This window comes from Ctenopharyngodon idella, chromosome 22, assembly GCF_019924925.1.
Source record: "Ctenopharyngodon idella isolate HZGC_01 chromosome 22, HZGC01, whole genome shotgun sequence".
Lineage (NCBI taxonomy): Eukaryota > Metazoa > Chordata > Actinopteri > Cypriniformes > Xenocyprididae > Ctenopharyngodon > Ctenopharyngodon idella.
This window is the reverse complement of record NC_067241.1, coordinates 25149510-25177093: the sequence shown is the minus strand read 5'-3', so window position 1 is coordinate 25177093 and position 27584 is coordinate 25149510. Positions and strand designations below refer to the sequence as shown.

The window sequence follows — 27584 nt, the reverse complement described above, 5'->3', positions numbered from 1 at the left end:
ATCCTCTGCCCATCTTGACTTCTGAGAGACACTGCCACTCTGAGAGGCTCTTTTTATACCCAATCATGTTGCCAATTGCCAATGGTCCTCCAGCTGTTCCTTATGTGTACATTTAACTTTTCCTGCCTCTTATTGCTACCTGTCCCAACTTTTTTGGAATGTGTAGCTCTCATGAAATCCAAAATGAGCCAATATTTGGCATGACATTTCAAAATGTCTCACTTTCAACATTTGATATGTTGTCTATATTCTATTGTGAATAAAATATAAGTTTATGAGATTTGTAAATTATTGCATTCCTTTTTTATTCACAATTTGTACAGTGTCCCAACTTTTTTGGAATCGGGTTTGTAAATAGAAAACAAAAAAGGAATGGGGCAGATTAAACATACTGCCAGTCTAGACAATTACAGTAATATAATGCTTGTCTATATTCTAAATGAATATTAATGAATATGATCTAGTTAGTTAAAATAATTTTAAATAAAATCAAAATTCAGGGGTTGACTGTATAGAACTTACTCTATATATTGTTTCTGCCTATACCCTAGTATACAAACAATATATTAAATATTTTTATTAATCATACCCTCATTGGGGGCTGAGCCCCCCTAATATTATAGAGTCGCCCCAGCATGTAAGAATATTGTTGTGTCATTTCAGTCCTGATGGTGATTTCAGATGGGAGTCAGTTCCCTGTCTCTCCAGTGGATGTCAGTGTCGTGTAAGTATCAGAGAGCAGGCGGCGCTGTTGTTTGCGGCCTAGTGGAAGATTTTGCAGTGAGGGCCTAAACTCGTTCCTACTAATTCATCAAATATAGTCATCTTAAAATGTACCAATGTCTTAATGCAGTAACGATTCAGAAAATTTTGTTTTAACACTCAGAATATTGTGATGAATCTAAAGCATTTAGCTAGCTCCTCTGCTTTTGTGAATGTAAAAATATATTATTCATAATATATACTTTTTTCTAGAAAATTTTTCATTGAATGTAATTAAGTGCTTCAGGTTTTAGTTAATCTAATCTGTTTTGTTACATTACTCATTATTTAACATCCAAGTGTATTGCATTTGTTTTTGCACTGATTACTGACACAATACTTTGCATTTCTCATTTTAGAGTGCATATTATATGTGATTTACATATCTGCTCATGAATCGTCTGCAGTGCAAGCACAGGAAGTTATGGTGGCTGCACTATTTTTGCTGAGGGCTCATTTTCACTAAAGGAGTGTCTCCTATTTCTCAACTGGCTCCGGTGGGGGGAGGGATTAAACAAAGGCCTACGACTCCACACGTACCCGAGGCAAACAAAAGAGCTTTAATGCGAAATCCCACAAAATTTGCTCCACATCCACAGCTAACAGATATTTAGCTGCCGTTTCGCAGTGGGTCTGCGCAAACAAGCGTGTTTTTTGAGTGAGTGAGGCCTAGTTCTCTCTCTCCCTCTCCTCTGTGCTCTTTCCCGCACTCACTGCTGATCCTGCCAGTGCCGAACAAAGATAATTACTCAGGAAGCGCTTCGGCCAATCAGACGAGGTCTTACATCCTGCTAGTGGGAGGGCAGCCAGTCACGGCCCTGCTCTGATCAGACAGGCCTGAGCTCTGAGTGTGGAGAGGAGAGCCCTCCCTTGTCTAAAGGCTGAGGCTGTCCTCCATGTTTTATAAGTATTGACATTACACTGTTTCAGCCATGCATCCACAGAGGTAAGCCTGAGGTTTTATTACGTCTGTCCTTTCTTGTCATTGTACTGTTTTCATCCACTGCTAACACTGTGAATTGCAGATTTGATTCTCCAGTGACTGGGGAGGCCTAGCAAAGGCCTGAGCCTCAGAAAAACAGGGCAGAGGAGGAAGGAGGTGGGGGAGAGGGCCAGAAAAGGGGGGTCAGGCGTTCTCCCTCTCCCTCTGCTGAGCTTTGGCCTGTGTGCTGCTCGGTCACATGGTTACATGGCAAACGAAGTCAGCTATCACTCATTGCTGAACTGGCAAACAGCTCAGTGACAGTCATTTCTGTATATGTTGATCTGCCCCATGTAGGGGGTGGAGGATCAGGGGGGTGGGGTGCTTGGGGTGATGTACTTTTGTAAGCTGATTGCCTGTCCCATTGTCTGTTTGTGTCACAAGCCACGCCACAGAAAATGGAGGCATCTGTTAGGGCCCTATTAGAGAGCTGAGAGCCCCAGCTGTGGTCATTTTACACAGGGGCAGGATGGGAAATTCAGGACGTGATCTACCAATGAGGGGCGGAGAGCACATTTTTCAGTGGCATTCGTGTTTGTTTTAATATTTTTAGTTTCAGGAGGGGCGTTAGATGACAATCCCATGTCGTTTTGACTGCTGACAGCTATTTTCTGTGCTGTTTTTGAACACGTCCTTAAGAAAATAATAGGTCAGTGTCGACATTTGCATGATTTTTGCTGTCATTGTTTATCGTCAGTCTCATCGTGAGCGCTAGTATGAGTTTAAAAATAGTATGAGACACCATTTTGTCATAAGATTTTTAATTATTCATGCAAAAGGAATTCATCAGTGTCATACAAATCATGCAAAAAAGCCATTTTGTTCCTTAGGCCAGTGATTAAAATACATGTATTTTGTGCAGGCAGACACAATGGCAAAAAAAAAAAAAAAAACATTTAGTTAATCAGAATTATAGTCTGCTTTCATTTTCTTTGTGAGCATTATGTCAGCATTAGCGCAGTTGAATTATTTTGAAATTAAAGAGTAAAATTCGAATTTTTAAAGTAAAATTGTGTAAAAACTAAACTGATTCTTGTCATAGAGAAGGCTGAGGATGCAAAACAGCACTTTTAAGAAGACTGTTTAGATGATATTTGCATATTATTCATCTCCTTTGAGTTTCTTTAGAGATTTATGGTGAAGTTAACAATAAAATAGCACCACCTCATACACACACAGCTGCTGCCAAAGACAAAACAAGCGAGTGCAAAACACACGGGACTAAAAACCTCCTGCCGCATTCCCAACGGATCCTTGGCCTTTCTAATGATATTTATGGCTGCGTTTCAAAACCCCCCCTTCCAATACATATCATATTTCACCTGTTTATAAAACAACAAATGGTTCATGAGTTAGTTGTTGTAATTATAAGCAATTAATTTAATTGTATTCACAATATAGTCACCTATATTGTTAGCCTAGCTTTTCTTTATGGGAAAATGGCTGTAGTGTTTTACGAGCTCAATTTTTGTGCGTTCCCAGGGAGATTATGCTACTGCAATTGGAATTCTTGTCAAGGAAAAGACATTGTAAAGGATTTTGTTGATTGGCTTCGTGCCGTTCGGAGGAAATGCCCCTCAGTGGGTATTTTGCCTGTGCTACAACAGCAAAGTGCAACAGAAAAAGTCAAATCGTATCAACATCGACATCTGTGAGTCACTGCCTGCCCTCGAAAGGATTCGCAAAGCAGCCATGAACCACAAAGTAGCGGCTCAAGAGCACAATCTGTGAGGAAGGCTTGCCTTGTCTGAAACGTTTGTTTGCATGTTGATACTCAGGTGCATTGCCGCTTGACTTGTTTTTCTCAGCTGTGGCTCTTGAGACTGACCTATATGCTAGGGTTTCTCTCGTTCTCCCTGTTTACTGTAAGCTCCTGTGCCATGGACGTGCCAGAGCCCGCGTCTCTGGCCTAGAGGGAGGGGGGAAGGGGAGCTCGAGCAGAGCGGTGGGGGAAGGGAGGCACTCTCATTTCCTGCGAAGAGAGAAAAAAAGACCTCGGCTCACTCTCTGACCAGTTATCTCCACATTCACAGCTGCCTTTCTCTTTATTTGGTCTGTTTGCGAGGACCTCTGATTGTGTCTCTGCTCAGATCGTTCAGGAAGATCCAGTTTTGGAGGCCGGTTTGGTTGCAGTGCGGTGGTTTTCTTTCTCTTCATTCGATCAGGACTTCCTGTTTCTTTGATTTCAGTGTAGAGATCTGGATTTTCAGCCACACAGTTGGCTTGACCTTTCTGAAGCGAACAGGAAAAGAGAGGCCTGGTGGATGGGAGTTTCTGACGTGACGTGGCCCTAATGTGAAATAACAACATCCATGCGGCTCCTTTCGGCCTCACATTAAAGTCAAAAATGGAGAGCCTTTAGGCCTATAGCTAAATGCTTAGACATTTCCCTCTTTAGACATCTCATGTCTAATTCAAGTTTGCTGAAACGGATGTTCATTCTCCAGACTAATGTCATTACTCTGGTTTCTGACATACTTATGATTTTTCCACACAACCTGGAATATTTTCTTGTGAGAAAGGTGAGTTTTATTCATCACTATGGAAGATTATTTTCCACTTTGGATTTATTTGATGAATTTCCTTTTTTATTGTCCTGATGATGGAAATCTCTGAATATCAGCGGTGAAAGTACATGGATTTATTTTCCCCGTCAATGAGAATTAGTGAAAGACTAAGGCCTCATCGTGGCCTGATGATCAATCCTCTCATTCGTGCTCGTTCTCAACATTGATCCTAATCCTGACCTCATGTAATGGAGAACCGTTGCCAGCTTCTAATCTTTTCTGGTCTTTTCTTCTGCACAAAGACCAGGATCAAGGCCTCGTCGTTGTAGGATTTTGTTTGTGCCTTTGGCCTTGGTCCGCCTCTTCTCTTTCACCTGTCATTTGCATGATTCTGTTTGGTACCCGTCATTTCCATCCTACCCTTGTGGTTGAGGAGGGTTTTGTTGATTGATTGACCATAGTGGGTTTCCCCTTGAATAAGGCCTAATTGTGCTCAAGATACGTGTGGTTGAGTGTTAAGTGAAGTATTCGCTTCTGTTTGTTATTGCTGTAGTTTATTTCTTAAGCTTATCAGTTTATTTTCATTAACTGTTGTTAATTGTTAGATGTATCTGATCAGATTGCATTATCGCTGGATGTATAACTTCCATTTTGTTACCTCAGTTTGTTCTTATGTGTTACATTTTGGTCATATAATATAAATGAATATAAATGAGTACTGCATGATCAAATGTTAAGTTCAGTACAATAGATCTTTATTTACAAGTATTGGGCCATATTCAAGAAACTTGAGCAGAATGAATTATTTATGCAAGTAATTTTTTCACATTGATTTTGTAGGAGACACAATGATTTACATTTTTTTATGGGTAGTCTTGCCTTCTGAATTGTCAGTGAAGCCAAAAATCCCAGGAAATTCATTAAATTGTTTGCTATATTAAACGTCAAATAAGTTGCTGCTACTAAAGGCCTTCACATGCCATGAGCAACGCAACGTTTTTTCATCTGTCTGATGAGATTTTATTGTGGGCGGGGCTACACAGCGCAACGCCTCAGAAATTGGACCCAAGTGACCAATAAAGGCTACGTTCATACTGTCAGTCAGTCTGTCATATCGGATTGAAATCCGATCAGATTTAGCAAGTGTGAACGGCAAAAAATGCAAATGCGATTTATAAATCCGTTTCAAGCTACATTCATATAAATCCTATTCAAGTCAGATTTCTGGAAATCAGTTTCAGTCTGACTGCTCTAAACAGATTTTGCGTGACTTTCTCACACCACATAAAGTCTGGAACACACCAAGCCGACACCGACGAACTAGTGGCGACGAAAGCAGACTGCGGGGTTGGCTCACGTCGGCAGCGTCTGGGTCCAAAGTTGCTTTGACACACCAAACCGACGCTCGACACCCGACGGCCAAGTAGCACGTCCATTCTGCGCCTGCGTAAGAAGAAATGCCTTTCCGTACCAGCAGGTGGCAGTAGCTGAACAGCCAATCAGAATAATCAGATGGCCCGACTGACCGATGAGCTCCAACGCCGATTCAACATGTCGAATCGGCCAAAAAAAAAGCAGACGAGGACCAACTTCAGCCGACTGTGCGGAACACACTGAGAAAACTTAGTCGGCCGACGAACAAAAACTGCCCGACGGCTGACCGTCGGCTTGGTGTGTTCCAGGCTTAAAACGTAAATGTCAGACTGTAAATAAGACAACATCTCTATTGCAAACCCCTCCATGCAGCGGTTGCTGTTGTTGTTTTTTTTTTTTTTTGCCGTATACCTACCAACGCAATGCCATTGTCATAGAAACCAATGCAGATATTCTGGAAAACGAAACACCGGCATGGACACACAAATCGGATCTTAACAGTTGCGATACACCATGTGGACAGTCAAAAATCGGATTTGGAGTTACAGTGTGAACGTAGCCAAAATGCGCTGTTGCTCGTTGTAGTCATGCCAGGATAAACCACGTTTAAATTGACTGCGATTAAATCGCTGGAGATCATTGAGTCTCTGAGCTCTGAGCTTTTCTAGTAGACGTTCCAACTCAGCGTTCCACTATCATGTGACAAATTGCTTTCTGTGCTTCTGTTGGAAGTCGCTGCTTCGCTACACTGGTTATTTACGAGACGGACATTTTGACAATTTTGTGTGTATGTGTCCGTTCAAGCATAAAAAGATGAGAAAGAGAACTGAATTCGGTGTTCGCATGCTGTCTGCACAGCACGAATTGAGTTCTCTTTCACATCTTGCATGCTTTAAACTCACTTGAATGTTTAAACTGACAGGACTTAATGATAAACATTCACTCTATGATGGTTAAACTTTTCAATTAATCTGCAACTCACATGTGATTTGACATTGCTGCGACGTGACTATGCGCATATTGCGATGCCGATGCTGAAGCAATATATAGTACAGCCCTACCGGAACTCGAAAATAAAGCGAGAACAGTCGTTTTTTTATTGCATCTCTTTAACCATTTACGATGCCCAGTCATTTTGTAACAGCAAATTCACCTTTTATTGCTTGCCGCTTTATTGCTTACTGACTGATAAGGGCAGGCTGTGTCAGTTTTGAGACCTACATCTATTTTTTTTTTTTTCCTGAGAAAACACAAAATATAAAAAAATATGTGAAGGGTTTCATAGGACAGCAATGTTTCTTTTTAACATCCCGTTGTTAATATAGGCCTTATCAGTTGTATAATTTCATTCGTTTTTGATAAATTTTATGATGCAAACATTCTGCCAAGAAAAATTAATGTCAGCTTGACAGCCAGTTTACATTTTATACAACGTGAACATGATGTAAATACTAGTGCATTATTGGGCACATTTTGAATGTATCCATGTCAGTAGCTGATGGTATTTTAGAGGCCAAATCCTCTCAGACAAGAAGTAGACTACCAAGTCTGAATTAAAGACACTCTCCGGTGCTCAGCAGACGTCGCCGCCGTAATCCCCAGTGAGTGGACCTATTCACGGCGGTATTCCCCATGAACATGTTTGGTTCATCTGAGGGAGGTGCTGGTCTATTACTAGATACAGAGAGTGAGTTTATGCCTCGCACCGTCTCGATCAGACGTAAGGTTAATATCCTGTTGTAAATTCACTCTACAGGCTGATAATAGGTTACAGCACAGTTCAGACAAAGCAATACTCATGCAAGGGTCTCCCTGCCCAAGTAAAAGTGGTTCAGATGTGGAATGGAGGACGATTGCTATGAACAACAACAACATAACTCTGGAGATTAGATTACATCATCCAAGTCTTTTATCTCAGGGGTAGACCACATGAGGTTTCAGTGTCTTATTCCAGCATTTTCTTTTGCTCTCCCTCTCTCTACTTCATTTAGTTTGGCTGTGGAGGAAATAAAGACGGAGTCCGATGCTGTTGATGGGATGGAGGTGTCCATGCCACCCAAAGGTATTTTTTTTTATTCTAAAATTTAGATTACTTTGTTGTATAAATTGATTTAGTGCTTTAATTTGTGCTTTAATCTTACATAATAGACCCCAAATATAGATTTTAAGAGTTGAAATCCTGAAATGAATAAAAAGCAAGTCACACTTTTAATCTGAACCACATCAAATATGACATGCAACCTAATTTCCTCTTTCATAATGGCTGTGAGTAGGTTAGTCGGATGTTTAATGCGCCATCTTTCGTTTTAATCTTGAAGATGTGCATAAAAGACAAGTCTCTTTGTGCATGAAGGTCGATGGTGGTTTGTGTTGTTGATGCTTTGAAAGGTCACAATCACAGGCCCAGCTGGGTGAGGTGTTGTATTATCAGTATGGGCTTTGCATAATGAATCAGCTGTGGTTCTCTTGCCAGCTGTCCCTGATCTAGGATCAGCAGAGCAGGCGCTGACTGCGCAGAAGAGGAAAGCACCCAGTCCTCCACATTCCTCAAACGGACACTCACCCTCTGACACGTCACCCAGTCCCACAAAGAAGAAGAAGAAACCAGGATTAATCAACAACAATAAAGACCAAGTATGTTCCCTCACTAGCTTCCCTTTCATCCTGACATCCTTTTGTCTGATTTTAATTGGGTTGAGCAGATCATTTTTGTTCAAATGCTTACTTTAAATTTGTAAGATGTCCTTTTACATTTTTTTTTTTTTTTTTCTATTTGAACGGCCAAATGAATGAATCAGAATTGATTGTGGCTTGTAAATCTGTGTGATTGATTTTAATTTCTATTCAGTGTGCAGTTTTTAATGATAAAACGCTGGCCATTGAAAGGGGCCGAATGCTTTAACTGATTTGCATGAACAAAGTCGACCCCTTGTGGGGATTTCTGTCCTGTAAGCCATAGGTTGGCCTCAAAAAGCATTTGGACACTACAGGCATATACTTAAAGGGATAGTTCACCCAAAAATGAAAATTCTGAAAATTCTTATGCGGTTCCAAATATTACCTTTTTTCTTTGGAACACAAAAGATGATATTTTGAAGAATGTTTTAGCTGCCTATACAATGAAAGTCAAACATCATTGCACGAAATATGGACAAAAAATGCTTTTGTAAAATAACTTCTTTTGTGTTGCACAGAAGAAAGAAAGTCATAGGGGTTTGGAATGACATAAGGGTGAATAAATAATGATTTTCATTTTTTGTTGAACAATTCCTTTGATGGATTTATGTCATTGCATTAGACAGAGAATAAAATATCAAACCAATTGGGGCTTAATTAAAGAACATCCTGTTTTAAATGATAAAATAATAAATATACGGTTTATAATGAAGGCAAAATGTATTGATGCTTTCTGGTTATCATTTGGTGTACACTACTATTCAAAAGCTTGGGGGTCTGTAAAAAAAAAAAATTGTTTATGTTTTTGAAAGTCTCTTATGCTCAGTAAGCGTCAATTCGATCAAAAATACAGTACAGCAGTAATATTGTGAAATAATATTACAATTTAAAATAGTTTTTTTTGTTGTTGTTGTAATATATTTTAAAATGAAATTTATTTCTGTGATGGCAAAGCTGAATTTTCAGCATCATTAGTGTCTTTAGTGTCACATGATCCTTCAGAAATCATTCTAATATGATGATTTGATGCTCAAGAAACATTTCTTATTATTATCAATGTTGAAAACAGTTGTACTGCTTAAAGGGTTAGTTCACCCAAAAATGAAATTTCTGTCATTAATTACTCACCCTCATGTTGTTCCACACCCGTAAGACCTTCGTTCATCTTCAGAACACAAATTAAGACATTTTTGATGAAATCCGAGAGTTTTTTTTATCCCCCATAGAAAGCAACGTAATTACTGTCATTCAAGGTCCAGAAAGGGAGTAAAGACATCATTAAAATAGTCAACGTGACTACAGTGGTTCAACCTTAATGTTATGAAGTGACAAGAACATTTTTTGTCTGCAAAAACAAAACACAGTTTTGTTTTTGCAGTTTCTGAACGCGCTTCCATGTTCTACGTCAGAACGCCGGCTCCTGCATCAGCATCACACGCATGCGTCGGCCAATACTGAGTCACCGTTTTGACGTAGAACCTGGAAGCTCTGCACTGAAAACAGCATAGGAGAATGATGGGAGAGATGAATTTGTTGAATAAAGTCATTATTTTTGTTTTGCTTTTGCGCACAAAAACTATTCTTGTCGCTTCATAATATTAAGGTTGAACCACTGTAGTCACGTTGACTATTTTAATGATGTCTTTAGTGACTTTCTGGACCTTGAATGATGGTAATTATGTTGCTTTCTATGGGGAATAAAAAAAATATATATGAGGGCATGACATGAGGGTGAGTAATTAATGACAGAAATTTCATTTTTGGGTGAACTAACCCTTTAATATTTTTGTGGAAAAGTGATTTTTTTTTTTTTATTTATATATTATTTGATTAATAGTCTTAATTTTCTTTTAAAAAAATCTTACTGAACCCAAACTAGTAGTGTACATGGTTAATGTGATGAACTGCACCTGTGGTTACCAGCTGGTTAAATGTCATTGCAAAAATAGCTCAAATGGGAAGTTCTCAGAATAGCTTTCATTACCACTCATTTGTTTGCATATGACACTTAAGTGTCCGAATGCTTCTTTTTGGGTGCGCGTTCACTTTATTACAGCTAATAATCAAGTGCTCTGATTTTATTGAATGCTGTGGTGTCTTTGTGGTGGAGTGTTGCCATATGTACGAACAATGAAAGATGCCAAATGTGGATTTGCTTATTGGCTTTATGTGAAAATATCAAGCAAATTTAAATTAATTAGTAACTTATAAGTATTGAGCACTAATAATTAGCTGTCATTTATTATGATGTTACCATATGAATCAAAACTTTGTGTAAACTATCTGTCCCTTGATCCTGCTAATCTGTATTTGGCATCTGATGGTAATTTAGGATTTCATTCCAATCCTGGTGAAACACACTTGATCTCAGACACCACATGGTTCTCAGATCACACATGAAAAATGTAGTCATGTAGTGTGTTTATGGAAATGTGAATTGAAATCCTACATAGTGTCTTCCCATGTGCCGCTTTTGACCCAGTGGTCAAGTGACTGCTTACCTGTCCGTGCTTGATTTATTGCAGTGCCTTGCTAAGTTTCCCCTGCGAGTGATGTGGCTTGTGATTTGACCCCTTTGCCCTGTCTCTCTTGCCTGCATTTCAGTGTGAGCTTAGACATGGTCCCTTTTACTATGTCAAGCAGCCCGCACTCACCACAGACCCTGTTGATGTTGTACCGCAGGACGGGCGGAATGACTTCTACTGCTGGGTGTGTCACCGCGAGGGCCAGGTGCTCTGCTGTGAGCTCTGCCCGCGCGTCTACCACGCCAAGTGCCTCAAACTGGCCGCAGAGCCTGAGGGCGACTGGTTCTGTCCAGAATGCGAGGTACTGAGAACTGTACTGTGTCTGGATTAGTTTCCACGTTCAAATATGTTCAGAACATGAAAAGCTGTTTGTATAGCAATAAATCATGTCAATAACCGGTCATATGGAAACCTAAGATCTGTTCCAAGACCTAGTGAGCTGCCTACTTATTTTGAGGCGCAGGCACTTTTTGAAGGTTGTTTCACAAAGCAGGCAAAATTATGCTGCCTTATAGGGATAGTTCACCCAAAAATGAACATTCTGACATCGTTTACTCACCCTAATGTCGTAAAAGTGTTATTGTTAGCTAAAACGAAAACTATTAAAAATCATTTTTGTTAATTTAAATTAAATATAAATATTAGATGATTTTTTTTTTTTTTTTTTTTAAGTAATTAAATAAAAGTTTTAGTACTTTCCACTTATTTTATTTCAGTTTGTTGCCAAGGCAAAGAAATACTATCACGATTTTTTGATGAATATTGCAATTTCGATTTTCAATCAGTTTTGAAACAATATTTTCCTGTATCATTTTTTTGGAAGCTGGCTTTATTAATGATATTTACGGGCACCATATCTTTGCATAAATGATATGTGATGGCGTCGGTTATTTCTTTATGCCTTTTTGAACTCTTTTTTTGTATGTTGGTTTGCAAATGCCTGTATTATCAATTTATGTTCACCCGGTTCAGAATATTCCATTGTTTTTCTATGTAAACGCATGCTAGACGGACGTCTTTAACTTGTGAGCTCGCATCTTTTGCACATGTCCATGACATGCCGTTTCTATACATTGTTCAAGGTAAAAGTTCAACTTTTAAATAACACGACTATAGACTTGCATCTTGGTTTTTAATCGCAAAAACACATTCTGTGTGAATGTTTGCCACAACGAGAGTTTGACAGTTCTTGCAAATTACCTGCACTATGATACATCATCTCTCCTGTGTCCAAAATATTCTTAAGCCACGGATGTTGGTTTTGAAGTCCTTATCCTGCCCTGAATTCATCTTCGCTGTTTCGGTGCTTTCTTCCAAACCCACTCTGTTCTCGCGCTAGATTTAGGGGCACTGCATTCACATTGCATACTGATTAATCGCACAGCCAAAAGCCAAATTGCACAAAAATGACAAAAGCACATTAAAAAAACAACTAAAACCTGATCTAAAATTAAAATGGAAACTAAAAAAAGATATTCTATTTATATATTTATATTATGTTTTTTGTCCATACAATGGAAGTCAATGGGCTGGAATGTTGTTGTGTCTCTTAGGCTGCGTGTCCACCAAAGCGTTTTAGCCAGCTGAAAACACTAGGCGCTCTGCTGAAAATGCCTAGCTGTGGGCACTTGAGAGCGTTTCGGCAGAGCGTTTTTTTTTTTTTTCAGTTGCTTGTTAGGATACGGAATATCCATGGAAGTGTTACTAGTATCTCATTTCATAGATTCACAGTTTGTTTCTGTATTGTTTCTATATAAAAATGTCAATACAATGTAAAGCAGTGGGGAAAAAATGCTTTTGTGGACACATGGCCTTATTCCAATATTGCCAACAACAGTCCTTTTCGAACATTCTTCAAAATATCATCTTTTGTGTTCCAAAGTGGATGAGTCACAATAATTGTTGATTATAAATAAACAAATTTCAACCAGTACTGAAAAGTGTTAATAATCGTTTTGCAGTATAAGTACATTTTTAAAGGGATAGTTCACCCCAAAAATGAAAATTCTGTCATCATTTACTCACACTCAAGTAGTTCCAAAAATGTATAAATTTCTTTGTTCTGCTGAACACAAAGGAAGATATTTGGAAGAATGTCAGTAACCAAACAGATCTCGCCCCCCATTGACTAACATAGCAGGAAAAATAAATACTATGGCAGTAAATGGGGGGCGAGATCTGTTTGGTTACGAACATTCTTCCAAATATCTTCCTTTGTGTTCAGCAGAACAAAGAAATTTATACAGGTTTGGAACTACTTGAGTGTGAGTAAATGATGACAGAATTTTCATTTTTGGGGTGGAATTTTCATTTTTTTCCCCTTTAAATGTTTTATGCTTATCATGTTGAGTATCAGTATCAGTCAGTTATGAGGTTTCTTAATAGTGCATTAGAGCCCGCCCACTTTTTCAGCACCGTTGGTTCCACAAGTATTTAGTAAGACAGGCTTGATTACAGGCAGAGCTAATAAGATCTTTTGGGGTGTTTTACTTGTTTCGACTCTGGTTGATGGAATTTTCTATACAGCATCATGGGTAATGTAGTTTTTCACCACAAATTATGCTGTTAAACATGATTATTTTAAAACTAAGATGAAATAATGTGGGCTGACAGCTTCCACAGAAGCAAATACTATCGATTAACAACCTTGTCGCTCACAGTAAGGCTGTCTTTAAAGGTAAATAAGATATCGTTAAAAATCAGTTGCCCTATAGAGAAAGTGAATGGAATTTTTACTTCCAGAACCTAACTGTTGCGAACTATAGTTAGGATGCTACATATGATAGGAGCTCCCTATGTAGACAGCAAGCTCACTAGGTTTTGGAACACTAAATATGACAGACTCTTCTCCTTTCCTAAGAATTCTATAATTTTTCTTGGACTAGGATGAACTAGACCATTCAGAAAATAGTGAAACGAGTTGAAATTGTTTTGTAGAGGTGTAGATATTTCCTCTGACGACAATTTATTTGCTTACATTTTTTTTTTTTTTTCATGCATCATGAAATCTGAAATTTGGTCACAAATCAATTTATTCTGGTATAATTCATATGTTTACAACCTAAAATAGCTTCAGTACTTTCTTACAGTCCTAATTCGGAGGAGATGGCATTTAATAATATCAGGCTAAATGGACAGTCACTATGAATCGACAGATGTTAACTTTGCCTTTTGAAACTGGAAGTGTGGGAACGCTTGAGATCATATGAATGATTATGAACTGTTTGTGAGTGATGTATGGATATGGTACAGTCATTTCACTCTCTGCTTCAGAAAATAACGGTGGCTGAATGCATAGAGACTCAGAGTAAAGCTATGACCATGCTGAACTTGGAGCAGCTGTCGTACCTGCTGAAGTTCGCTCTGCAGAAGATGAAACAGCCAGGGGTGAGTCAAATACCACATCCCTCACAATTTATTCAATCACTCCGTATTTTCATTATGATGCTATTGGTTTTCATGTGACTGGGGTACATTGATTACGTTGGATACACTGATTTCTTGCAGACGGAGCCGTTTCAGAAGCCGGTGTCCCTGGAGCAGCACCCGGATTATGCTGAATATATATTTCACCCAATGGACCTGTGTACTCTAGAAAAGGTACATCAGGTTTTCTGTGTTACAAGTGTTCACATATTGTTTTTGTCTTCATTTCGAAGAGTATATATATTGTTTAATCATGTAAAACCTAATTAACTTCAAAATGTTTTTTTGAAGTTTGCTTTTTAGGCACTGTATGTGGTTAAAAAAATGCTGTAACTGAGAAATATATGTCTGTAGAATATCAAGAAGAAAATGTATGGTTGCACAGAAGCATTTTTGGCTGACGTGAAGTGGATTCTGCACAACTGTATCATTTATAATGGAGGTTAGTGCTGGACTGTGAAATCAATGTGCTTGTATCTTTACTCACTTCAGTACATTCATGACGTCTATATGGCTCTATTTCAGGGAACCACAAGCTAACAGCAACTGCTAAAGTTATTGTCAAGATCTGTGAACATGAAGTGAGTAGTCTAATATCATTTCAATACATGTTATACAAAATCTGTTACACTGCAGTTCAGAAGTTTGTGGTCTGTAAGATTTTTTTTTATGTTAAGCAAGGCTTTTGAAATGAAGTGTATGTGTAATTGTACATATTTTAGTTCTGTAAAGGTGGTTTTGGGAAGTATTACAGTATCTATAAATCATCCACAGATGAATGAAATTGAGGTTTGTCCAGAGTGCTACCTGTCCGCCTGTCAGAAGAGGGACAACTGGTTCTGTGAACCTTGTGTAAGAGGATGATCTTTTTTTAAGATATAATAGTACTGTTCATATCATGTGAATGCTGGCTCCTGGTATCAAGCTGCTTTGTGGTTTGTAGTTAAGCCTGTTAATTATGTAATATGTTTTTAAAAACCAGTCAATATCTGGGCTGTATTTCAAGTGTAGCAAATGCTCATGTTTATGTTTCATGTAGTCTCAGCCTCACCCTCTGGTGTGGGCCAAACTGAAAGGTTTTCCCTTCTGGCCCGCTAAAGCCCTGAGAGACAAGGACGGTCAGGTGGACGCACGGTTCTTTGGCCAGCATGACCGGTGAGTCTGTTACTCTTGTATTTACTTAGGCATTCACTTATATTGAATATATTGAATATTTATGATAACACTTTACAATAAGGTTCATTTGTTAACATTAGTTAATGTATTAACTAACATGAACTAACCATGAGCAATACTGTATTTGTTAATCTTTGTTAATGTTAGTTAATAAAATTACAGCAGTTCATTGTTTGTTCGTGTTACTTCACAGTATATTAACAAATACAACTCTTGATGTTGACTAATGTTAGCTAATGAACCTTATTGTAAAGTGTTACCAGTTTTACAATATGATTGCAATGATTTTGCTACCGATATAAAAAATTAAGCACTTAAATCAAAGCTTGAACATAATATTTGGCCCGTTCCTAAAGACCATTACTAAAGTTTTATGACCTGAGGGTGTTAAAACATATTTCAATATCATTTCTGATTTAAACTTAACCTCTGATTTTTAACTAGCAAATACATTTAGGAAGTTTGATTCATTTCTGTGAATCAATTTTTTCCAACTATACATAACAATTTGGCAACCAATTCACTACAGTGTTTATAGAAGCTTGCATAATTTTATTTCTTTTGTTTTTATTTTATTTATGATTTGCTGTTCAAGAAACATTTCTTATTATTATGAGTGTTGAAAACAGTTGTGCTGCAAATATTTTTTGTGGAAACCGTGATATACTACCATTCAAAAGTTTGGGGTCAGTAGGATTTAAAGGGGTCCTTGATTATGATTTCGCTGTTTTAACTTTAATTAGTGTGTAATGTTACTGTTAGAGCATAAACAACATCTGTTGTTTAAGTTATGATGCTCAAAGTTCAATGCAAAGGGAGATATTTTCTTTTACAGAAATCTCTTTTTAAGGACTACAACAAACGGCTGGTAGGGACTACAATGAAATTCTTTCCGGGTTGGTGACAAACCCTAAAATTTACATAAACCCCGCCCCCGAGAACACGCAACAAAGGGGGCGAGGCCATGTTGAGCTGCTTTAGAGAAGAGGAAGAGTTGTTGTAGTAGAGTGTTGTTGTCATGCCGACATTTTACACCGGACTGCTTCACAAACGCTGGATTTGCACAAAAGATTAACATGACGGCACATGCTAGTCAATGAGTTGAATCAACTCCACAGCAGCTACATAAATTTATCCACTAACCATTCAGAAACCTCCAGTTTAATTCTAAAAGTTGTAACTTCTTCCTGAGTCTCAGTGTCCAACTCCGGTGTGAACAATGTAAGGCTGAACACCGTTACTGACAATCCTCATTTTGGCTGCGTGACATTCTCCAGCTTTGTTGTTGTTGAGCAACCAAAGTGCGAGCTGTTAAAGCTCCGCCCTCTTCTGGAAAGGGGATGGGGAGCAGGCAGCTCATTTGCATTTAAAGGGATGTTACAAAATGTTTCTATTTCAAGTAAATGCTGATAAATGCAAATAAATGTATCATGGTTTCCTCAAAAATATTAGGCATTAAAACTTAATAACAAACATAAAACAAATTGTAAAAACAAATAATTATTATTTAACATTTATAATAAGAAGAATTATTTCTTGAGCAGCAAATCATCATATTAGAATGATTTCTGAAGGATCATGTGACACTGAAGACTGGAGTAATGATGCTGATATGTTATTGCTGTTTTTACTGTATTTTCGATCAAATAAATGCAGCCTTGGTGAGCATTTTGACATGGTGACTTCTTTCAAAACATTAAAACATTTTATTTATTCCAAACTTTTGAGCGGTAATGTACATCAACAAGGATCTTATAGTGGAGTCATACTGCCATACACATTTTTTATTTGTATTAAAATATGTACTTTACCTTTCAGAGCCTGGGTGCCCATAAACAACTGTTACCTCATGTCTAAGGAGATCCCCTTCTCTGTGAAGAAGACCAAAAGCATCTTCAACAGCGCCATGCAAGAAATGGAGGTCTACGTGGAAAACGTGCGCAAGAAATACGGTGTGTTCAACTACGCTCCATTCCGGACACCTTACACACCCAACAACCAGTTCCAAATGCTGCAGGACCCTAGTAACCCTAAAAAAGGCATGGTGAAGCCTGAGAAACAGGACAAAGTCAAGTTCAACTTCGATATGACCGCATCCCCCAAGATGCTCCTGGGTAAGACAGTGATGTCAGGAGGGGCGGGACGCCGGATCTCTGTGACGGACATGCCCAGATCACCAATGAGCACCAACTCTTCAGTCCACACAGGGTCAGATCTGGAACAGGACGAGCGAGGGGCGAGAGTGTCATCGAGTCACTATAGCGCCGGTGAAGACTCAATGGATTATACAGGTGATTACCTAGACTTCAAATGGCAAATAATTTGTTTAACAAAAAACAGTGGGAGATTAAAGTTTTCAAAATTTGGCCCCCAGCGTCCCCTGGGTCTCTAAAGACAAGCGGCAGCCCCAAGCCTCTCGTACCCACACCGGTTAAACAAGAAAGGAGCTCAGCCACAGGAGGCATTCTCAACCTCAATCTTGGTAAGTTATCAAATCAACCTGCTGTCGACTGCACCATTTATCTCTGTGTTTGTTGAATATTTGTGTTGGATGTGTTCCCTCAGATCGCATTAAAGCTGAAATGGACCTGAAGGAGTTGAGTGAGACTGTACAACAACAGCAGCAGCAGCAAGGGGCGTCAGTTCTCCTCACCTCTCCCAAAAAACCTACTAGGAGTTTGGATAAAACTATAGAGAGCTGCAAGGCCCAGCTGGGTAATGAACATACAGACACACTGAAATGATGATAGACCTTAACTATGGCCAGCCACTTTTTCAGCAATCTTGGTTTCGAAAATGTATTCACATTTATTTCCTCCATATGAATATCAGAACATTCTTGAATCAAACCAACCTGCTTTGAGATCAGTCACAACATTACAATGTTTGATTTCAAGCAGCAAAAATAAAAATATTTTATTTAATACAGGGTTTGTGCCATACAGAACTGAATTGAGAATGTCTTTTCAATTCCAATTCAAATGCCCAATTTGAATTGATGTAGCAAAAAGGAGCTAGAATTGAAATTTGAATATAAAGTAGAATTAAAGTGATTTGAAATTCAGATAATTTCAAATAATTGCAATAGGTGTAATTTTTTACAAGAAGGAAAGTTAAGAATGGAAAATTTGCCAAGGCAGTTTTTGAATGTTGTTTGAAAGTTAAAAAAACAAACATTTTTTTAAATCTAAGAGGCCTTAAAGACAGGGAGATTTATAGAGTAATGTAGAAGAAATCTTCATTCATACCATTACTGACAAATTTCTTCTAAATATCCATTACTTAAATTTATTTGAATTGCAATTCAGTCATATTTCTCTTCCTGTCATTCTTTTTCATATTCCAATTCAGCTTCCTGTTGTGACCAGTTCAGTTGTGCGATATGAGGATATTTATCGTTACCACGAAATAAAATGTCTATCGTTAGAGATTTTGCTATATCGTAGTATGTAAATATATTGCACTATTGACACTTCAGAGTGATGAAATGCATGACTGAGAATATAAAGAGCGGGACGTTCTTGATGTTAAGAGTTATAAGTGCAATATATCCTGAAAAGGAACTCGGTGCAGCGCTCGTACTGACTGGCTCACTGCCAAAGTGTGCGCATGAAACCTGCCTGTCTCAGAAGGTGATTGCGAATTAGAGACGTGCTCGATGTTAAAGTGTATTAAGCACAATAAGTAGGGGTGGGCGATATACTGGTAGACACGATTAGCCGGTTGAAATTTGGCAACTGGTGGCGGTCACGAAAATGTATAATTTGCATGAGTTTTTAAACATTGCGGTTTAAAAACAAGTGGTTTTAAACCGTTTAAGTGCAATTAGCAGCGAAAGACAACTCATTTCAGCATATGCACGCGCTGTCTGAGAGACGCGCGACATGAAGCCGCTTCTCATAGAGCACGTGAGGGCTGAACGGAGTACTTTTTGATGCCTAATTGGGCTTGAACGATTAAATACACATACCTATGTGCCAAAGTGACCACATATTTGCAAGTAAATAGAGCCATTTATGTCTTAAGAGAAGGTACAGTTGAGAAAGACAAGGTTGAGTTAATGGATCGGTGCAGTCAGTCTTAAAGGGACAGCATCCAAATTTACCTGCTGTCATTATTAATGCTAATCAAACAACAAAAAAGAGAGAAAATCTCTCACTGCTTGCTTTTGTAACTTTAATAAGAATAAATGTATATTTAATTTACACAGTAAAGACTATGCGTTGTATTTTATAACTTTGATTACTTTATATATTTTCTAGTGCTTGAAGTTTTTTCATGTAGGTCTATTTCGTCTGTCTTTGTTCTATTGTAGTTTGGGTTTTTTTGCTCTTTCTTTATCAGTTTATTTGTCTTCAGTAAACTTGAGAGTTTTTTAGGCTAGTATTAATTTTCATCAATTGATGATAATTATGAAATTTCAATGATATGGAAAATTTTGATATCATAATCTTATTTAAAGCAAAAATAACTATATTGTGATATATATTGTTATCGCGATATAAAATTACTCATATCATGATATAAGATTTTGGTCATATCGCCCAGCCCTAAAGGAGCCCATTCTAAATTTTGCTTAAAGAGTTAGTTCACCCAAAAATGAAAATAATGTCATTTATTACTCACCCTCATGCCGTTCCACACCCGTAAGACCTTACGTTAATCTTCGGAACGCAAATTACGATATTTTTGTTGAAATCTGATGGCTCAGTGAGGCCTCCATAGCCAGCAATGACATTTCCTCTCTCAAGATCCATTAATGTACTAAAAACATATTTAAATCAGTTCATGTGCGTACAGTGGTTTTAAAGCAACGAGAATATTTTTGGTGCACCAAAAAAAACAAAATAACGACTTATATAGTGATGGCCGATTTCAAAATACTGCTTCAGGAAGCTTCGGAGCATTATGAATCAGCGTGTCGAATCAGAGGTTCGGAGCGCCAAAGTCACATGATTTTAGCAGTTTGGCGGTTTGACACGCGATCCGAATCATGATTCGATGACTAAACACGCTCTGTAGAGTGTTTATCCATTTAGGGCTGCTGTAGAAACGTGACAACGCATAATGGCGACTTGACATGGAGGGGGGACCCGCGGTGTATGAGATAGACATGGCTCATTCTAAGTAATAAATACATAACGGTTCATTATGTAAGGTCTTTATGCACCACTGAAAACATAGTTATGTACTGTATATTATATTGCATTTCTGTCAATAGATCCTCCCAAATTTTACACATTGCACCTTTAACATTTGGTTGGTAGATAGCAATTTAACTAGCCTGTTAATGTTAGCTGTAGTTATGTAGCTTGCCTCATCGTGGGTATTGCCTAGAGTTTTGTTGGTTATTGGCGATTGGTGGGTCTTGCTTCAAGAATTGTGGGTGATGTATTACTTATTACCTTGTACTTCACTGAGAATTTAGTGATTAAGTATGTGTATATATATATGTGTGTGTATATATATATATATATATATATATATGGAAGGTAAAGTCACAATATGCCTTTTGTAAAATAGTGCATTAAATTGATCAAAAATGACAGTAAAACATTTATAATCTTAATTATAAATGCTGTTCTTTTGAATTTTTTTATTCATCAAAGAATCCTGAAAAAAAAAAAAAAAAATCACGGTTTTCACAAAAATATTAAACATCAGTTTTCAACATTGACAATAATAATAAATGTTTCTTGAGCATCAAATCAGCATATTAGAATGATTTCTGAAGGATCATGTGACACTGAAGACTGGAGTAATGATGCTGAAAATCAGATCAAATAAATGAAGCCTTGGTGAACATTAGAGACTTCTTTCAAAAACATTAAAAAATCTTACCAACCTCAAACTTTGTACATCTGAAGCCCTACTTTTGAGCTCCATTATGTTCCCAGATATGCAGTCTGTAAAATTGATAACTAAAAAATGTCTCTCTCTGTCCACAGGAATCGATGACATCTCAGATGGTGTGTACCCTGATGCTGAGCACAGTGATTCGGACGACTCGGACAAATCTGACTCCAGTGACAGCGAATACATGTCTGACGACGAACAGAAGCCCAAGAACACTAACCACAACAACAGTGTCCACAAAGACTCCAAAAAGAGACCCAGACCGCCATCTGCTCAAGGGCAAGACCCAGACGCTGCCCCATCAACTGCTGGAGCAACTACAGGTGGGGACAAGAAATCCTCAGATCCCCAGAACAAAGAGAAGATAAGTGGTGGCGTGGAGAAAGACTCTCAGGAGAACAACAAACCCCTTGCACCGACCCAGAAGGAGCGGTCACAGCCTGGACAGGACGTTCGGCCCGCTGGAACAGAGCTCGATGTGGACTCGGACTCTGAACGGGAGCTGGTTATAGACCTCGGTGAAGAACCAGGTGGAAGGGAAAAGAAGAAAGCCAAGCGAGAGACTCCATCAGCCCCCGTCTCTACACCTAAAGATCAGGCGTGCATTAAAACAGATGGTAGATACCTAACATTTCAGATTTTGTTTCTCTAAAAAAAACATTTTTAATCGGAATCTAATCTAATTCTTCCCTCTGTTTAGGTAAAGCTCCCGCATCTACCAGCATATCAGCTTCTCCATCCACAGATAACGCTTCATCTTCTTCCAATCCTGGTCCAAAAGATGCAGCCTCATCAGCCATCAAGCCTCCAGCTACCGTCACAACTGCATCTACCACTCAAGCCACTTCCACCTCAGCCATTCACCCCGTGTCTACCGTCCCTGCCGCATCCAGTGTGGTGAAAAAACAGCGCCCTCTGCTGCCCAAGGAGAGCACACAGCCGGCCCAAAGGCCTGCGACGTGGAACCAGGCTGGTGGTAAATTCCAGACCTCATCTCAAAAGTGGCACATGCAGAAGGTGCAGAGACAACAACAACAAGGAGAGATGGTTCCTCAAACAGCGGCGCAGAACCAAGCGCAGCCCCAGACCTCAGCCAACAACTCCAACACGCGCTACCAAACCAGACAGTCCGTCAAAGGTAATTACATCGATTCCCAGTGACTCCAGCACACGCTACCAAACCAGACAGTGTGTCAAAGGTAAATACATTCCCAGTGCAGAAGTTTTATTACCATTTTTTTATATATATATATATATATTTAAAAATACATTTTAGAATTTATTTTAGAATTTAATTTAAATATATATATAAAAATACATTTTAGAATTTATTTATTTTTTTCTGACCTAGATGAATAATAATTCATAATTAATAATAATAATAATTTTATATATATATATATTAGAAATTATTATTTAACTAGGTCGGAAAAATGTAAATTAAATTCTAAAAAAACATTTAGATATATATGCATTTATATAACATTTATAATATATAAAATTATTATTCTTATTAATTATAAATTATTATATAATTTAAAAATACATTTTAGAATTTATTTTAGAATTTAAATTTTTTCCGACCTAGATTAATAATAATTAATACATTTTCATATATATATACATTTTAGATTTTTTTCTGATCTAGATGAATTAAATATATATATATATATATATATATATATATGCTGGATATATAATTAATTATTCATCTAGGTAAAATAAATTCTACAATGTATTTTTAAATTACATTATATATAATGTAATTTAAAAATACATTTTAGAATTTATTTTAGAATTTAATTTACTTTTTTTTTACCTAGATCAATAATTAATTATATATCCAGCACATATATATATATATATATATATATATATATATATATATATATATATATATATATATATGTTTTTTTTAGAATTTAATTTACATTTTTTTGACCTAGATGAATAATAATTTATAATATTTTAATAATAATATTTTTATTTTATTGACTAGAATTTGTGAGATAAACACAAAAAAAACTAAACACTGAAATAATCTGTTTAAATCTATTTTTAAATGTGCAATAATATGTTTAAAAAAATATTTAAATGTAAAAATCAGATTTTTGAAAAATCTTTGAAAAGATTTTTCTAATCTAGATGAATAATCTATTTTTATTTAAGATCTTATTTGCATAAGATCTTTTATTATACCCATGTATTCCCATTTCAATGTATTTAAAGATTATAAATAGATTTAGATATAAAAATCTGTATTAAAAAATAGATTTTTGATTTTACATAAATAATAAGCACACCATATAAAATAAATCACATAACTTTATTTGGACATCATGATTCATCAACTGTCCATTCTTGTGAGGCTAATGACAATTTTTTAGAGCTCAAATAAAAATTAAGAAAAGTGATTTCACAAATAAACATGAGCTTCACATTTATCCAAAAAATATTTTTGCATTTAAAACAACAACAACTAAAGGATGAGGCAAATTTTTTTCTGTGGTAATCAACCTTATACAACTTAATTTTTATTGAAGCCAGAACATTGGTTTAATTTGGCATTAATCCTTTCTCGTTTTACTAGCTGTTCAACAGAAAGACACTTCACCTGTTAACACAGGGTCAGGTACGTCCACTTCCAGTCTGGCTGGAGACTTCCTCACCCCTCCTGCCTCTGCTGATGTCGCCGCTGACATAGCCAAGTACACCACTAAGGTGAGTCATATATTCACTTCAGAAGTAAAAACTGTCAAACTGTTCGATTAAATAGCATATTAGTACAATGAATGCCTTCAATGCAATGCAACACTTCTTATTTGACATCTTTATATAGTATCTTTTGAAGCACAAATCCTTGATTGGAGGCCACAGCTAATTCAAGTGTGTTGTTATTCAGAAACTTCAAAAACCTTTTAATAAAAAAGAATAAATAAATATTATTCCAGTATGTACTTTCTTTATATGAAATTAATTTTGATGCTTTTCGGATAATTAGTTTGAACATATAATTGATCCATCTGATTATTACAACTGTTGAACTACTATTGCTCAAATTGTGTCTAAATAATTTTCAAGTCGATGGTGAATTTGACTGTGGTGTTGTCTGTGTTATCTATCATAATGGCAGATGATGGACGTGATCAAGGGAACAATGACAGAGATATACAATGATCTCTCTAAGAGCACGACAGGGAACACCATTGCAGAGGTTTGTACTTTTTTTTTTTTTTTGTGCCTTATGACATTTCTACTTGACTTTATTCCATCATCCACACTCTTTGTCAATGTGCATTTTATGAAAAGTTAAACTTCTTTAAGACACTTACAGGTTGCAAGTTGACAGACTGAATTCATATTATGCCAATATATTGATATGGTTCTCATGTGACATTCTCACACCTTCATGAACAAACTTCATGAAATCAAGGAAGAAGTTTTTATCATCTTTTTTTTTTTTTTAAATCAATGGAACCAGATTATCTAATCTATACCCATTCCAGGATGACACAAGTTTTCAATATTAGAAGATTCACCAATTAATTTTTAACAAAGATAAACCAAATTTTTTTGTAAAAATTATTTTAAAACGTGATATAGTTTACCATACATTTTTCTCACCACGAAAATAGCCACAGAAGCTGGTACGGCATTAAGTCGCCATGAAACGGAAGTTGCGATAGTCGTTTCTTACTTATTGTGATCTAACTGCTTCTTGAACAAGAAAAAATGTAGGGCGGGACTTGATTTTGTCCATGAGAAATTGATTGGATGGTTGTGATTTGCTATTGGTGGATCTCATGTGAGTGACAGGTCGTCCCGCCTTGGCACCAGTAAACACATCATCAGAGAAGAGATGTCACTGCATAAGGGAGGGGAAGTTATTTTGATTAAAGGTCACGAGGGCATGTGAATTTAAAAAATCATGATAAATCCTTTATAATAAATATTGTAATATTCCATAAAAATAAAAATGGTCCATTTTGATTTCATGGTGACTTTAAAAAACAAATTTGTGACTTTCTCTGTGGATTTTGTTGCAGATCCGGCGGTTGCGGATTGAGATTGAGAAACTCCAGTGGCTGCATCAGCAGGAGCTGTCAGAGATGAAACATAATCTGGGTAACTCTCCTTGATGACTTACAGTCGCACTGCAAACTGTGTTTCGGGATGCTATAGCAAATACTTTTGTTATCCAATGCAATTTAGAAAACATTGACTAAAGGCGCACTAAATGCCTACAAGTTCTAGATGACCAAGCTAGAGCTTCAATCACCAATATTTCACCATTGTGTGTTTGTGTGTAGAGCTGACCATGGCTGAAATGCGGCAGAGTCTGGAGCAGGAGAGGGAGCGGCTGGTGTCAGAGGTCAAGAAACAGATGGAGGTGGAGAAGCAGCAGGCGGTGGACGAGACTAAGAAGAAGCAGTGGTGTGCCAACTGCAAGAAAGAGGCCATTTTCTACTGCTGCTGGAACACAAGTTACTGCGACTACCCATGCCAGCAGGCACACTGGCCCGAACACATGAAATCCTGCACACAGTCAGGTAACCATTTCTCTACCTTACTCCCTTTTTCGTTTACCAAAACTGTTGGGAATGGGAATGGGATCGGAAAATTTTGCAGGTCAGATATGAACTTTCATCGACCAAATGAGCACCAAAGTTCAGTTTAAATGTACCAAATGCTAAGCCACTGCTCTGAATGGCTGTTCAGAATAACATACAAGCTCTATGTATGTTCACTGATTAAAAGCCTAGATCAAATCTGTTCATCATATAAAGTGATCGAGTCTCTTCAGAAGACTCGAAACATATGGATTACTTTTAAGATCTCTTTATGAACTTTTTGAAGCATCAGAGTTTTGGGTGAATAGACCTTTAATGGAGGGACAGAAATCTTTCATATTTCATTAATATAATCTTGAAGATGATCGAAAGTCTTTCGGGTTTGGAACGACATGAGAGTAAATAATTGATAACAGAATTTTCATTTTGGCTGTCTATTATATATTCTACCTACTGCAATTGACAAGTGCCGTATACAACAGAGCACACTGCACAGAATACTGTGTCCCATAATGCAATGCACTCAGCATGAATATTCAATTTCAGTGTAATGCAATATTTGTCTTTTTTCTTTTACTTTTTATAGGTCGGATCAAATAATGTTTTTAAAAAAGTGACGTTAAGACAAATAAAAAAGATAAATAACCTATTTTAATGCCAAGACAATAACAGAATGCCACTCACATCGTAGAATGTATACTATTTTATTTTATTTTTTTACTTTTACTTTTTATTCATTATTTACTATAGACCTTTTTCACATTTTTGGGGTTCTTAGAAGCGTAAGTCATCATAGTTGTGTGAATTACAACAAATGTTATTTATGAGTTCCTATTTGCTCCTTAGCAAAGGAAAAAATCCACAATAGTGTTTCTGTGATTTTACAAAAGAGGAAAAAAATATTGAGAGATTAATTACATTGGCCAGAAGAGAGAAAGATGTCAAATTTGCTTTTACTCCCTCATCCGTATTAGAAACACTCACGCAGCTGCGTTATCCAGTTGTCTGTAATTTAATGCCAAGGTAATAAAACAAAAGTATACTCTAAAAAAAAAAGTTCTTTAAAGGGTTAGTTCACCCAAAAATGAAAATTCTGTCATTTATTACTCACCCTCATGTCGTTCCACACCTGTAAGACCTTCGTTCATCTTCAGAACACAAATTAAGATATTTTTGATAAAATCCGATGGCTCAGTGAGGCCTACATTGACAGCAAGATAATTAACACTTTCAGTTTTTTTTAAATGCCCAGAAAGCAACTAAAAACATTTAAAACAGTTCATGTGACTACAGTGGTTCAACCTTAATGTTATAAAGCAACGAGAATACTTTTTATGTGCCAAAAAACAAAATAACGACTTTTCAACAATATCTAGTGCTGGGCGATTTCAAAACACTGCTTCATGAAGCTTCGAAGCTTTTGTTTCGAATCAGTGGTTCGGAGCGTGTATCAAACTGCAAAATCGTGACTTTGGCAGTTTGATACACGCTCCGAACCACTGAATCAAAACAAAAGATTCGTGAAGCTTTGAAGCTTCATGAAGCAGTGTTTTGAAATCGCCCATCACTAGATATTGTTGAATAAAGTCGTTATTTTGTTTTTTGGCGCACAAAAAGTATTCTCGTCGCTTCATAACATTAAGGTTGAACCACTGTAGTCACATGAACTGTTTTAAATATGTCTTTAATAGCTTTCTGGGCATCTGAATTAAAATTGTTAAAAGTATTA

The 27584-nt window shown here is 37.1% G+C and overlaps 1 protein-coding gene across 8 annotated transcripts in view; it reads left to right on the top strand.

Moving 5' to 3' along the window:
- The first annotated feature begins 1468 nt into the window (after positions 1–1468).
- Positions 1469–27584, top strand: part of prkcbp1l (protein kinase C binding protein 1, like) — a 28489-nt gene continuing 2373 nt past the window's right edge. The window contains exons 1-20 of one of the 8 annotated variants that reach the window (XM_051879108.1): positions 1469–1708; positions 7617–7687; positions 8099–8259; positions 10906–11127; positions 14100–14213; positions 14334–14426; positions 14607–14694; positions 14778–14833; positions 15027–15104; positions 15292–15407; positions 17247–17719; positions 17803–17910; positions 17994–18143; positions 21377–21901; positions 21985–22422; positions 23875–24005; positions 24418–24498; positions 25331–25409; positions 25595–25834; positions 26442–27130. In XM_051879108.1, coding sequence (XP_051735068.1) covers positions 1695–1708; positions 7617–7687; positions 8099–8259; positions 10906–11127; positions 14100–14213; positions 14334–14426; positions 14607–14694; positions 14778–14833; positions 15027–15104; positions 15292–15407; positions 17247–17719; positions 17803–17910; positions 17994–18143; positions 21377–21901; positions 21985–22422; positions 23875–24005; positions 24418–24498; positions 25331–25409; positions 25595–25834; positions 26442–26455 — 3252 coding nt within the window. In that variant the 5' untranslated portion in view covers positions 1469–1694 and the 3' untranslated portion in view covers positions 26456–27130. Of the gene's footprint in view, positions 1709–2369; positions 2394–3720; positions 4267–7616; positions 7688–8098; positions 8260–10905; positions 11128–13335; positions 13361–14099; positions 14214–14333; positions 14427–14606; positions 14695–14777; positions 14834–15026; positions 15105–15291; positions 15408–17246; positions 17720–17802; positions 17911–17993; positions 18144–21376; positions 21902–21984; positions 22423–23874; positions 24006–24417; positions 24499–25330; positions 25410–25594; positions 25835–26441; positions 27131–27584 lie in introns of those variants that run through there. The other 7 variants (XM_051879107.1, XM_051879106.1, XM_051879102.1 and 4 more) reach the window with 7 other exon arrangements.